Below are 15,774 nucleotides of genomic sequence, written 5' to 3' on the forward strand. Positions count from 1 at the left end.
TTGTGTTTTGCTACAGAGCAATGGGAAAATTTGGATGAGTTATGGCGTACCAAAGCAAAATTTTCACCTAAGTGAAAGCTGTCAACAACCACTTAAAAATTTACTGCACTTCAATACCTAAATGGCTAATCTGACCCTTATGTTGGTAACGTGCAGTGAAGTCAAGAACTATGACAACATTAGAAAAAAACCCAACCCAAAGCGTTCTGGGAAATAGCATTGTTTTTGTGCATTTCCACCATGCTCTGATGAAATAGAGTTAGAGACAACATGTCCTGTCTGTACTGAGTGTTTTGCATTATTTGAGTTGCCCTTCTATCTTCAATGTATATATTCTGTCTTCAATGATATTTCTGTCTTCAATGATATTTTCTACCCCGGACCAATTCTCCAGGTGGAAGTGAAATGCAGTAGGGTGTGAGGGGAAATTTGTAACTCTGGCAGTCCTTTCTCATGTGTTAAGCTGATAGGCTAAAAGGACTTCCTTAAAAAATGTTTTGTAAAGAAGGAAGAAAGGAATGGATAAAAAAGGAGAAGCACAGGAGTAGAAAAGGCTTTAAAATAAAATGATGAAAGATGATAAAAAGTAGTTAACAAACCAAGAAAAGTAGGAAAATACTTCAGAGAGCGCTGAGCAGCTGCAGGAAGTAAACTATGAAAGCAAACACAGCCTAAAAAAAGAAATTACAAAACACAGAATGATAAGGAAAGGTGGAATAGAAGATTATTTTCTTGGAATTGTTAATTCTTTTACTAAGCAATATTAATACTGAACTGGTGATAAAACACTGAAAGTTCTGACTGATGGTGGAAAAGCATATACTGGTTTCTCAAACACTCTAGAGCCTAAGGCTCTTGTAGTCCTGTGTATACCCAAGATGCAGCCCAAATATTCATCTTAGAGTTCCAACATTATTCTTTTTGAATAAAGCAAGACCTCAAGCAATTACTTAAAGCAGTACTATTTAGAAGTATAAGCTCACAAAGAGCTGTTGCTTAAGAGGGACTACTGGGGAACTTCACTGCATGAAAGGGCTGGAGGGGCAGTCAGGGCTGACTTTGTACTGAGGTTTCCCTTCTTCCAGCAGATTTCCATAAGCACAATTATATTGTTTGGATGATCTCTTCAAGACATCACAAAATATATTTACTATTTATTTGTTTCTAGAGAATACTCTCCTGATACATAAAAGCGCTAAGTAACTAGTACCTCACTTTAAATTACACAGACTTTGTACTCCAGTTTATTTCTCTGGTAACGAGTGAGTGATGAAACACATCATCCTGATTTATATAAGCAGAAGAAAGTTTGGATGTTAGGCATCTTTGGGTTAATGCTGGGATGTAAATTAAATAGAACCAGAAATGTTAAGAATTTCTGTGATGCCTCCTGTTTCAGCTGAACTAGAAAATGCTACGAGACAGGTATTAGTGAATGCAAAATCTAATTCAATACTTCAGTATTCTTGGTCCGTCTGAAACTAAAAATGGAACGGTTTTTTAACTTTCATTTTCAAAAGATCAGATAGTAAACAAAAATAAAGTCCTTTAAAAAAAATCAGGGTATTACTTAAAAGTTTAAAGAAGATGGTTAGAACTGAGTAACAACTAAATTCTTTGGTCCCTGAGATACACTAATTCCAGTAATATAAGATCTTCATACACCTTTACCAGCAGAAAAACAAAAGGACCTTGAAAAGTGGTAAGAGTGCATCTTATTTATCAGTTGATTCTGACCTAAGCTAGATCCTGTCCCACTGACAGCGGGCACTGCAGCCCTTCCCATGCATGGGCATCAGCTAGAAGTTACTGCTGCAGTAGGCGAGGGAGTAGCTTGACCACACTTTGTTTAAATGTTCAGAAATATTCTTGGATCTGTAGAAACCCTCATGGCTAATGAGGACTAACTACTTAAAAACAAATAAAAACCTCATCTGAATTAGAGCTGCTGGTAATGCTTTATTGCTTAGAGCTCCCAACCAGCTAAATTGTGATTGCTTCTATTTAGAACGTGTTGCCTCAGGAAACCCAAAGTAATTAAAGACAAGCTGAAAAATAATAATACGGAGAGAAGAAAAAGGTCTGCAGCAGCAAAGCTGGCTTCTGAAAGGGAGAACATTATACAAAACCTGTACTGCAGGTAATACACTTTTCTTTGAGCTAAGTCTTTGAATAAACATGATGAACAAAAATCAAAGCAGGACTGGCAGTGGAGTAGGTAAACTTTCCCACTGCTTTTGTTAAAGGAAAATGTTCTTGCTCAAATATCTATAGGGCAGTGATTTTATACTATTCGCAGGTAATACCTTCAAATTTTACCATTTGAATTTTCAAGTGGTTACTCAGAAACAATTATTAATAATAAAATAACACCTCATCCTAAGTAGCTGCTCATTGTCAGGAGCAATATTCAAAAGTCAGAGACAGGTTCTTCCTCCTAAACTGCTATGGTTTATTTTATTATACAGATTTTGTGTAGTTCTCTTGCCTCTTCACAAGCACAGATTTGGCCTACCTGGCCAGCAAGGATTAGTAGGGTAGGACTCTTCCTAGGACAGTACAAAACCATGAAAAAACAGAAAGTCAGTGCACACTTAAATAACAAAATCTAGATATAATTATTTTTTTTTTTCCTGGAGAGATTAAATATCAAGTCACAAACTCCTTAGGAGACTGCCTTCCATTAGACTTTTTTTTTTTTTTTTTGAGAAATACACACCTGGGACAACAGTAAGAGTGACTATAAAACTGGGGGAGGGGGATGGATGATAGAAGAAACTGGCAGAATTGTCAGGGTGCACATAAACTGCAGAGTGGTTAGTGGAGGCAAAAAATGCGTGGGGAATGTAAAAATGGGATGCCTGAAATGGGATGAATGATTAAGTTAGGAACAAGAGGTGGATTCGTAGAATTTGGAATTGTGGAAGCATCAGGATTGAGAAGGACAGGTCTAGGATGGCACAATTAATGCAAGCTGAAAGTTATGAATGGAGGTATAAAGAAAAAAAAAGTGGTAAAGATAGAATACTCTCTACTTGAATTCCAAGTAATAGATTTAAATGACTGGAAGATGAGCATGGGAGAAGGACGCAATGTGACAGGAATTAAAAAACATGAAAAAGACATCCTGCAACCAATGTTTGCCAACTGATGTTTTTCCAATAACAACTAAATGATAAATGATTTTCCAATAATAAATAAAAGTTGGGGGTTTTTTATATATTCTGAAAGAACTGGCTAATTCCTAGAAGAAAAATCAGCTGAGAGCTATCGGAAAGCATGACCTTCAGAGCTTCAGAAAGTCTCTGAAGCAGATTAATACAGATTGGGAAAGAATGGGGGAGAGTGGAATTTATTATATTCTGCTTTTGTTCTAATACATTTCCTTGGGTATCCATTACAGACCATACCAGAAGACTTGCCTAGGCTGCTTTTAGGGTAGTATAATTTATGCCACTCTTGTAAGAGCATAAATTATAGACTTATAAAGAACAATGTTTTGTAAAAAAATAATGTATAGATCCTTCCTATACCTCTAGAAATCACCTTAAAAATACGTAGAAATTGTCTGGACCATAGAAGTGAACAGCAAGACAAATACCCTGCATTTAAGTTAAACGTGTCAACTGTCCAAGGAAAAGTCTGTTTCTTTTTCAGACGAGACAATAATAATATAATACAGAACAGATGAAGATAGATTTCCATTGTGTAAGTATTGCAGCTTTTAAGAACTAATTCCAGGCTGATTGCCAGTTTACCATACAAAGGAATACAAATTGACTCCTGAAGATGCCTGCCTCTTCTGTAACTGGACAAAGAACCTAGATGATCAACTGAAACTGTCTGATTTATTTTTAAGTGGTTGCATATAGATAAGGTATGTTTTTTTGACTTATCCAACGAAGAGTAAGTAACTAACATAACTCTTACAGTTTTTCTTAAGGCTTTCCTTATGGTACACCATATTTCTAAGACAGACAGAGTGTGATAAAAGTTAGATATTTTGAAGTATTCTACAACTGGAAAATGTCTGGAGTAAAATAAGGTGATTAGAAAAATTTACTCCATAAAAATGACCTTATTTCTATAGTTACAATTATTTCAGGATACCTTAACATACATTTTCCATGGAAGATTTTTTCTTTCTCTGAATTCATGCTTGTTCAAAATGAATTACCGAAGTATAAGTTCCATTAAAATTAGAAAATTGATTTAAATGCATTGTTGGAATAGAAACCTAGGTCTTCCAGTTAATTACAGGTATTTAAAATATATAATTTGAAAATTTCCCTCTCTATTATGCTATATTATGCATGAAACTGCCTAAGTAATTCTTAAGATATGGTTAACAAAGGTGATTAACATAATAAGGGTAGAACAAACACCTGTTTATATATGTAGTCTGCAGCATATTGAAGAACATTCCAAAATAGCATTTGCCTGAGCCTATTGGTGGTATTATCCAGGGAAAATAAACAAAAATTCTGTTCAGCTTGAGAATGAGCAAATGCCACCTGTGTGAACACATTATTTCATTTTAAGCCTTAATCAACATGTGGTTAATCCTTCAAGGGACTGCTTAGTCATCACAATAAAAAAAAAAAAAACAAAACAAACCAACAAACAGTTTCTTGAAAAGCATGACAACTAATTCATACACAGGCTATCCTATCTGAACAATAAAAGCTGTGGAAATAGAAAAAAATGTTATTCAAGAACACAGAATTATAGAATGGTTTGGGTTGGAAGGGACCTTGAAAATCATCAAGTTCCAACCCCCCTGCCATAGGCAGGGACACCTCCCACTAGACCAGGTTGCCCAAGGCCACGTCCAGCCTGGCCTTGAACACCTCCAGGGATGGGGCCTCAACAACCTCTCTGGGCAACCTGTTCCAGTGCCTCACCACCCTCAAGGTGAAAAATTCCTTCCTAATGTTTAATCTGAACCTGCCCTCTTCCAGTTTAAAGGCATTCCCCCTCGTCCTATCACTACATGCCCAAGTAAAAAGTCCTTCCCCAGCTCTCCTGTAGGCCCCCTTTAGGTACTGGAAGGCGGCAATAAGATCTCCCCAGAGCCTTCTCTTCTCCCGGCTGAACAGCCCCAACTCTCTCAGCCTCTCCTCATAGAAGAGGTGCTCCAGCCCTCGGATCATCCTCGTGGCATTTGTTTAAACATAATCATTCCCAGTTGTTTCTTATGAATGAAGATCTACATAGAAAAATTTGTTTCCTTGGTTTTCTCCCCCTCTTGGCCGTTCAAAATAAGGAATGGCTGATATTCCTACCGGAATCTGTATTTGCACATATACTTTTTTTTTTTCTTCTGATACCCTATCATATGCTATATTTCATTTGCTTTTCTCACAGAATAAACACGGTATTATAAGGCATTAGAATTTAACTCTTTTTTTCCACACAGATCAAGTCACTTAGCTTGTGTAACAGAAGTGAGATCGTAAAATCTTAAAGAACCTGGCAACGAGGTAAATTTGCTATACTGTTGAGACATTTTATGAAAAGAGCAAAGGTAAAAGAACTAACCATTTTCTTTTTTAAATAATTGTGAATCACTTTGATACTTATAAAACTCTTCCATCCCAAACTAAGACCTTCTCTGACTATTTTCATGCAGAAGAAAGCCAATGCAGCTCAGTTATGGTAGAACCCTCTCACGTAAGGTTCATGAAATCTCTAACAGGCCCTCAGTGACAGTAATATTCTGAGTTGCTATAAATACTCATATGCTCAGCTTCTAGTTATAACACAAAACTGTCTTCCACAATCCATGGGCAAGTATCTTTATTCAGATACTGCACTTAGCCGACAAATAGATAGGAGTCCCTCTGATAGCTGGAATGGATCCTTCCCTTTAGGGAAAAGTGTGGTAGTTAAAAATTTGCGACGAAGGTCATGTATGATAAATTTGATCTTTCTTTTTTAATACATTTTTTCTTTCCCTTGAAAATCACATAGTTCTTCGCGTGATTGTGCTGCACCCATTTCTTTTCTACATTTTTTGGAATGAAGTAAAAGCATAGCTGTATTGCAATGATTTCAAAAGAAAAAAATGCAGATTTTGTAACTGGTATACATTGAAATAAGAAATGCCACAGATTTTCTCTGCCCTCTGAAAAGAAAACATGTATTGTATGTATTTGTGTAATAGCATACCTCCGTCAACGCATTCTGGGGTGAAAGAAATATCATCAAGAGCAAATTCTGTGGGTTCACTCCGCCCCACTTCAGCTTCGAAGGCAACTCTGAAAGGGCTGTTACTGGAGAGGACTACATTTGCATACATCCACTTGTTTTCTTCATGTTTACTGGAAGACCACATAAGAATATCCATTCCGTGTTCTCCAGCTGTATATACCTGTTGACAATGAAATCCAAGAGCTGCAACTGAGTCGGCTTCAAGCGATGGAGAAGTGCAGCTAGCTGCAGTAGCACAGCCCAAGCCCAGTAGTGCAGCTACCTGCTTGGGTAGTACTGGGTCTCTTAGATATGATTCAAACCCACATCTTATTGGTGATGACCAAATGTTACTGAATACTTTTGCTAATGCTGGTTTAGCTGCAAATATAAAGCTACTATAGAAACCAAATAAAATAAAAAGAACTGCTAATATGATCACTAAGAGGAAAAGTTAAAGTCTCAGCCTGACATATTTTAATGAGTAAAGAGCTAACCCTGAATCCATCCAAACATTGAAGAAAACACTGAAAAGGATCTTGAGCTCTCCTTTCATCTTGAGAAGATGACCTCCAGAGACTCCAACACCTCCCTAGACAGCATCCTATGAATTCTGTACATGCTAGCCTGGAAGTAGAAAAAAATTAACACGTGAAAGAGGAAAAAGCTAATAGGTGAATTCCTCTACATGGCACATAATGAAAAAAAACCCAGCCCTAAACCTGCAGTGAAGTCCCATTGAACAAGTCTGCATCTATCTGTTTGGGGACATTGTGCTCCAGCTAATACCGACCTAGTTGTGGGCTAAATCCCATCCTTCTAATTTGAAAGTAACAAGCGTGTATTGTGCTAACTAGTCAATGTATCTGTCTATTCCTCATTCCTCTAGATAGCACACACAATCTAAACCATAAAGAATAGGAACCGCAGAAATAAAACTATCACTTCATTCACTGCAGAGTGAAAAGCTCAGGAGTGAAGATACCCAATACACACTTCACGGTGATTTTAAGAAGAATGTAACAAAATAATCTGCATGAGACGAATGCATGAGTGAATCTTTCATACTTGCTTCTTGGTCTTTCTCCAAGGTGCCTTTGCCAGCTGGTTCATTTGTAGTCCATATGTGAACAGCATTCTTTAGCAAATCCCATTTCCCTGCCTTAAAATCATGACTCAGTTCTAATTCTCCCCAGCATGTCCTGTGTATTAGAAACTCCTGCATTTGTTTCATTTTGGGGATGGGGAAAGTGCATGTGCTTTTGAAGGTCACAAAATAGAAACTGCCATTTTCTAGTTAATCATCAGAAGTTACAACTCACGTGGCTCTCTTGTACCCTCATGCTGACTTTTCAAGATAATGTATTGTCTTCCTGATCTTGGCTGACTCTAGCAGTTGGCATGCTGGAAGGTGCTATGATCCATCTGGAAGGTTAATTAACTGACTAATAACCAAGAAGCCAATGCAGATCTGAAGGCTGCATAATAAGAATTGTATTCTCCCATAATTCCCAACATACAGTCTTTCATCACCAGCCAAAGGAGCAGGAAAATCTTGTGAAAGACAACCTGTATTTTCACTTTTCTAGGCACCAGATACATGTGTCAGCTGAGGAAACTTCCCACTGACTCCAGTGAATAATGATACGATGTCTTCTGCTCCACATCCTTAAGAACATGCCTTTGAACTCCTCACGTTCCTTGGCAGTCCTCACTGCATATCTTCCTCGGACTGAAGCTACACCAGAGGCAGACTGAAATTGTTTCTCTAAAGCCCACAAATCAGATTAGCGAAATTGTATCACAATTCACCGTCACAATATAGAAGCACTTTAGGAGGTTTATACCTGTTTTCTACCTGTTTGATACCAAAATTTATTATACCTCAGTTCAGTTAGTAACAGAAAATACCAAAGCAGAAAACCGATACATTAGAATTATACTATCATATCGAGAATTAATTTTGGTTTTGATTCTCAGCTGTCTGACAAACTCCTGAACGAAACAGACAGAGACAGAATGTTGAAGCTTAATGAAAGCTGGATGTTTCCTGTCTCCCTCACCGATGACCAATACGGTCACCACTGGAATAAAACAGATGTGGAAATAACCTCAATTTCTTGCCGAAACTTCTCTCCTGCTTCATTAAATGCAACTAAATAGTCATAAACATGTAAAGAGAAATGCATTTTAAAAATTTACGTTTACAGCACATTGCAGTAAAAATTGTTTATATTAAGAGCTATTCTTGTTGGGAGCATACTAATTGATATATTAGACCAGTCATGTATCTAGTGCTGAATAACTCACCTCTCAAAGGCTGTTATCATATACTCCTAAATAAAGCTTAGCGGGTTTGTACTTAGTCATTATGAAGCAACTTTTTTCTCCTGTTGGTTAATAGTTGACTGATGTCCTGAAGCATTAGTATTCAGAGGTCTTTCAAATAGCATCCATTCTATGTTAACACAAGAGTTGCTGTAAACATTGTGTCCTTTTTAAAGATAATAATAATAGCCTATGCTTTTGGTTTCCCTATGAACAAATTACAGAGTTTATGACAATAGAATTCTGCAACTGAAATGTGCATTGTGAATACAGAAGAGGAGCACTTTTAATTCCTTTTTCTGTATTCTCAGTGAATAGCTCCTTTTCTGGGTAAAAATAGGAAATATTCCCATAACTTTGCATTATTTTGTGTAGTTCTACCACATCTACTTCCTATAGCAAGACGTTCTTCTTTTTTCTCTTTCTGTTTTATAGATTTCCCACATGTCATTTTAATCACACATCTCAGTGTGTTTTATCTCTGAAGTCCTTTTTTTATTTTATTCAGACTTGACCAGATAGCTGCATTTCAGATAATAGCTATAACATCAGCTTTTGTACTGATGTTACTATACTCTAACACATTATTCAGACTTCCTATTACAATTTGACTTCTTTCACCTCTAATGTAACCCAAACAAAAGTCTGACTGAGCTTTTGCTTTCGAAGTTTTGGGCTGTTGCTGTTGTTGGTTTTCTTATTTGTTCCTTTAGGCTTTTTTTCACTTTATATTCTTGATTTAATAACAGCAACAGCTGATGCTGAAATAGATTATTAGTTTGACAGAAAAAAGGAAAACGTTCCATAAGGGTAAATCGGGTCTGTGATAGGATGATAATTCCGTGCTGAGTACTTCAGTCTGTTATGAATATGGTTATATGTTTCTACATAAAAAGTACATGTTGCAAAGCTGTAAAGAGAGAACCTTATTTGTATGTGGGAGTGAGACATTTCTTTATGGATCTCTTTAAGAAAATGAAGGTAATGAGAGTTAATTAAAATAGTCTGTTTGAAATGCAAAAAAAAATTTAAAAGCAGTCTCTGTTTGGCTGTCTGCCGACTAACTCACACATAGGCCACACACATCTACTTATTCGCTAATTCAGAGTGTTCTGTGATGCTTGAAAAACTTCAGAAGCTCCTTCAAAAAAATCTTGTTTCCACTTTTGCATGTTGTAATGTCCAGGATATTTGAATTTAAACAAATAGGTAATCATAGATACTCTCACAATATTTCAGTTACTAACAGATCCAAAAAGCGGTTGCTGTTTGCTTTTTACTTCAGTTTAATCTGGAACTGCTCTGGACCTTTACCTACTGGTTTGTTTTCTTAATCTAATGTGCAAAGTTTGTGTACGTGGAAGGATAAATAATGTAAACTGGAAATAATGGAATTGAAGATATGGCAGAGTATTTTAAAAGCTATATTCAGATAATAAAATTACAAGATTGCAGACACCTTAAAAGTTCATCTTAAATAACTGAAGTACCTTTGGGAAGAATACATTATGAACATTTTTATTCACTGAATAGAAAGAAATGTTAAAAATAAAATAACTTAATTTGAAACTCATTTAAAATCAGTTTGAGAAGCAGAAGTATTTGCTGCTTGTCCTAATTTCATGTAATAGAGCTTTTTTGTTTGTTATTATTAATTAAGTTTATAGCAATACTCAGAGTCTCCATGAACTAGGTGCTAGAGATAAAACGGAGGTGCAAATTCCACGATTCGCATATCAGATTTACTTAAAAAAAAGATAGACAAAAGGTGGAATGAAAGGTAACATTACTCGTTGGCTGGATATAAGGAGAAACCTTGTCATGCTGGACGGTTGAGCAGTGGCAGAGGTTGCCAGAGAAGTTGGATAGTTTCCATTTATGAAACTCCTGAGCCGCCTGGTGTGATCTTGTAGAAGATCCTGCTTGGAGCAGCAGGTTGGACGAAAGACCTCCTGAGGCCCTTCCAGCCTGAACTGCGCTATAATCCCATGGAATTGTGCTGTGATTGTCCTTTACATTGGAGGACCAAAGATGAACAGAATAAGTATGAAAGCAGCGGTCCAAACTTCCTGACTTAATTCCAGGTCCAAGACCACAAAAATATTGTTGCTCACTTTTAACGCAGGCTAATTGAGTTCAGAAGTTTGATAGCATATGCAAATTTTTATATTCTGTCACACATAGTAAAACTGACATAATCTGTATTTTCAAAATTTAACAAACTGCCACGGATAGGAGTCTTGCTCAAACCTTTAAAAAAGGCAGTATGTAACATTTATTCAGTGAGCCACATGAAATAAGTTGTTTGCCAGGGGTTCACATCACCGCTTGGACTTTTACTGGGGTACTTAGCAACTAAAAGTAAGCTCTTTAAGGATGCTTGGGGAACAGGAAGAAGACATTTTCATGAAAGCTTGAGCTATAATTGTTCATAAAGTTAAATGGTTTTTTCTTCCAGTTACTTTAATCAAACACCCTCCATACAAGGTGACATTAATATGTTTAAAACTTTTCTTTTAAAGCACGTCTTGGTTTTGTCCTAAACATTGGAAACTGCCTCTGTTTTATATTAAAGAGTGAATTGTGCAGAGAAGTGTGCTGATGTTTGGTATGTTTAAGTATGGTAGTCAAAAATGCAATATGCATTCTTACATACGTAGCAAAAGGACTTCAAGTGGAATTAAAACTAAAATGGAATTGTCGTTTGGTCTTGTCAGCAAAAGTTTTGTGTATAGGCGTAACTTCAGTGAAGTTGTGATGGAGTACTGCTAATATAAACTCTGAGATTTAGTTCATTCTAGACACAGAAATGCAAATACTACTAAAGCAAATATTACTAGGTCATGATGTAGTAGAAGAGCTTTTTATCTTACCTTTAAGACTCCTGTTTGCCTGGAAGCAAACATCCAGAACCAGAATCGAAGACTACAGACTCCGAGGCTAGCTGGGAAGAGTTTGGTAGTAACTATCCTTGCTCTGTTTCCTTCCTTCTGGGCAGATGAGTTTACATACAAAAAACGCTGTCCTTTACCTTAATAAGGAGATAAAAAACTTTTATGGTTTTTCAATACTGCTTGATGCTTCAGAGCATTTTTGCACACAAAAGTAATGATATCTTTTACGACATACACGTATACACTACCTTGGCTGTACAGAGTCTTCCATGTTAATACTTTGTGTATTTCTAGTTTTTACATACAGTGTTAATATAACCTTCCTCAGAGCTCACTCTGTTTTTATTATCTTTGTGTAAGTACTTGATTTGTATTTGAATAACAAATTTAAAACACTTTGCAAACATAAACGCTCACAGATTCTAAGGATCAGTTTGAAGGTTGACATTGCAGGAGTCAGGAGCACCTTTGCTGATAGCTCTTACCCAGGAAAATTCTCTGTCCTGCAGCACGGCAAGCCCTGAGGCTTGTTAATGGATCAAGATATCCACATTTCCTATAGTTCAGCTGTTGCTGAGGAACCACAAGGTAGCATAAAAAAGAATTCATCATTCAGTTCCAAGCAGAAAAGGATGCTGCCCTCCGACACCTTAAAAGTACAGTCTGTACTCCGAGAAGGAGAAGGAGAGCCCTCCTGGCAACATCCTTGCTTGACTCTTGTGGAGGGGACATTCCAGCTCACGAGAGGCACGAGCGTCCTGCCTGTATTGCAGAGTTAACGTAGAGCTGCGGCTTGGTGTGTTTGTGTTGCTGTCCTCTGCAGGGGGCACACATACCTCACCTTTGGGTCATCTGGGAAGCTGATCTCAAGGACACCATGAAATACAAATATAAGCTAGAAAGACTGTGTGTGTGCACACATACCTTCGGCCCCTGTCTGTAAACTGGGCAAAACAGTATCTTCTAAAGTGCGGTATCTCTCCACTATACCACACCTCCAACTCTTGCAGAAGTCAACCAGTAGGAGCTTCTGCGTATGAACTGTCCCAAACCACCCAGCTCTTCTTTAATAGTTTTCAGAAAATCAGCAAGTCAGTCCTATCTGTCCCTTACTTACATAAATGTATGAAATGATAGATCACATTGGTAAGGTACATAGAATTAGTAAGGCTGCTTACGAAGCTTTACTAATCTAGGAGTGTAGTTGCATATGCTCTGCAATTTTAAGTTTCTCAAATCTCTTTCTGCATTAAAGTAAAATAATTCAAGAATGCAGATTTGTGAAGAATAATGGATATGATGTATGTGTGGGATGTAACTTTTAAAAGGTGCGATTGTCAAGAGCAGCAATTGTCATGGTCTTGAGGCAGATGCATAGAAGAAACATTCAATTGACTAACTGCTATTCTGGAAAGATATATTTGTTAAACAAACTGGATAGTGACAGACTCAACTTAATTTCTAAAATTTAGCTTTTTCCTATATTGACAAATTATTAAAATCGTATAAGCATCATATGCTAAGGCGTGATTGCTAAATTTTCTGGCAGACTGTTGAAAGCCCCCCAGCTGGCAGACTCATTATAAGACCTAGAAGGCAAATGATTTCCTTCTCCCGCAACTTTTCCATCACTAAAAAATTTTGTGGTACAACAATAACAAGAAGGGTCTTTTTCAGCTGCAAGATCAATACGAGATACAATCTAGCACTTCTTATTAACAAAGTGGCAAATAACGATCTTAAGACAGCAAAACCAGAAATCTTCTCACTGCTGTGTTACTTCAGAAGTCAGACCCACTTGGACTGGGGTGAAAATATCGAAAATTATTTCCCACCTGAAGTGAGCTGAAGTTGTATCTACCTAAAATTGATTGCAATGTTAGGCCTTTCACATATAAAGTGAGGCTGTTTAATGGGGTTCCAAACTGCTAGCCAACAAGCCATTCTTACAGACCTGCAAATGGTTGTTTGTTCCGAGTGAGAATTACTCCGTTTTGATCTCAGTCAATGGAAACCCAGAATTTGGATTATTTGTAAATTGTATTGGCTGTCAAGGAAATGTTATTAGTTTCTTTTGCTGTTTTTGAAGCAATCTTATTTGAGATGATGTTTTCAGGTGAGTACATCTGGGTTTCATGTTATGCCCCAAGCTTTTTCAAAAACACGTACATTCTCTCAGGAGAGAAAAAAACTATTTGAAAGATTATAATTGCATCAATATACTATACTCTTCATAAATAGAATCATCCCATATAGTTGCAAACTGACCAGCAAACTGGAAGACCAAGGTGCCTGGCTCCTTGGTATATGGCAAAATTATATATGATATATAGCAGAAGTTAAACAAGCTTGCTTTGGCATTTGGCTGAAGTTTTTCAGAGTGAAATGTTCTGCACTTGGTTAGCTACATCTTCTGAATATTTAAGTTGCTCATAGATGCAGTGGCAAAAGGTTGAAAGTGCCCTGGTTTTAAGTAAGAAAGAACGATTTGAGTAGGAAATTTACAGAAAGGAATATTTTTAAATTTGAAGCCTGCATAAGCTACACGCTGGCCAGATTGCAGAATGTTAACCAGGTGAAACATAGTTGTTATTTACCACAAAAAGTCTTTGTTTTCAAATCACAGGGCTTATCTTCTCCCAGAGACTGCACCAATGCAATAAGTTAGTTTTGTTAAAATGATGCAAAGCTTTTTCAAATGAACATTTCTATCCATCTGAAATCTGTAATGTCAATTTAAGTTGTGTGAGATGAAGCAATATAAGACACATTTAAACCAATATGAGATTCCTCCACGCAAAGTTGTGCCAATATGCTTAATATAAAGTTGGTACAACATCGTAGGCTTCATTACATTGGTATAATGGCATCCATTGTCTTTACATTGAATTTATATGCTTAGTAACTAGAGGAAATGATTTTGGAACAAGAAGGAATTGGATTTGGGTCAGGAATGGGCTGATAAATACTCTAGACATTACAAGTCATCAGTATCTAGGCTGCTGGCAATTCTGACAAGTGATTCCTTCTCTCTATAGCTAATGTCAATATTTCTTGCCCAGTTAATTTACAAGTAAATTACAAATCTGCATAATTTTGCAAACACATTTGCTCTAATTTTGTTTTCCTTTTGCTTTGCTTTTTATTAACTTTGTTTGTCTTATAATTGCCGGGTAATTTCACAGAAGCAAGGAAACACCAATTAAACGAGAGAAACTGAAAGAGAAAAGGACACAAAATCTCCTTAAAGACCCAAGGGCTAGCGGTGGTTTTGTCATCACACTGCATCAAAGGAAGAGCAAGAACGCAAGTCAGACTACTGATTTGCAAGGAACAGCTTGCCTGGGACAGCTGCAACAGTTTCTACCTCTACCTGTCTGTTCTTTCCCTTTCCAAGATGAATGAACTTCCACATTTACAGCCTGCAATAGCAACACAAACTAGTGCGGATGTCTGCTTCCTCTAAAATGAAAAACTGTGATTCGTGGCAGATAGGCAGTTCCCTCATAATCAGGTGAGCAGTTCCTGCAGCAGGTGCGGAATCTTCTGAAGGAAAAGGGAAGATAAATGAGTAGGACAGAAATGGTTACAGCCACACGCTGATAAGGTGTCTCTGCTGATTTTGGAATTGTAAAACACCAAAAAAGAGTCAAATTCAAGTGGAAAACAGTAGAGATTGGGATACTTCTACATTGAATACTAACTATTCTTTGCTGATCAGATGGGAATTAAAATAGGGTTTCTAAACTGTAAAGCCTCTGGAAAGGAAAGCTAAGCAATTCTCAGAGACTGGTACATTGTGACAGAAATTAATATTCCATGCAAATTTATTATATTATATATTCTATATAATATATTATATAACTTTATATTTATATCATATAATATATAACTATAGCTTGCTGTCTAAATAACACAGATAACCTTAATTGCCCATCAATAAATTTAATTCTCCTAACAATCGATAGGCATTCTGGTAGTAGTCTGACAGCAACATCTTGTAGGGACATCTAGGCAAACAATTCTATACTAATATTTCTGGCAAGCCAATGCCAGGAAGAGAAGTTAAACCAAGACCTTAGGTAGGAACCTTAATCATGTGCATCCACACACACTGCTCCTCAGCCATTCTTTAAGGACTGGTGTATGATTGTATGATTTTCTAGAATTCATTAGGATGGTACCATACTCCAGGAAAAGTAGATTATTCAAAATGTTGACAAGCAGAGGATACTACTGTAGCCCGTTACACTTTCAGAGAATTCAACTTTTAAAGTCAGACGGTATAGCAGAAATTTGTCATTCATAGTGCAGTTACATTAACAGAAACTGAGACTGAGAGTATTGGGACATGACACAG

At 36.9% G+C, this 15,774-nt stretch overlaps 1 protein-coding gene across 1 annotated transcript in view; it reads right to left on the minus strand.

Moving 5' to 3' along the window:
- MALRD1 (MAM and LDL receptor class A domain containing 1) overlaps positions 1-15,774 on the minus strand; it is a gene marked incomplete at both ends in the record, with an annotated part of 280,930 nt that overhangs the window by 65,134 nt on the left and 200,022 nt on the right. The window contains 2 exons of the mRNA XM_082479776.1: positions 6,172-6,373; positions 11,394-11,551. Coding sequence (XP_082335902.1) covers positions 6,172-6,373; positions 11,394-11,551 — 360 coding nt within the window. The remainder of the gene's footprint in view (positions 1-6,171; positions 6,374-11,393; positions 11,552-15,774) is intronic.

The sequence above is a fragment of the Vanellus vanellus genome (genome assembly GCF_965231255.1).
Source record: "Vanellus vanellus genome assembly, chromosome: 2".
NCBI lineage: Eukaryota > Metazoa > Chordata > Aves > Charadriiformes > Charadriidae > Vanellus > Vanellus vanellus.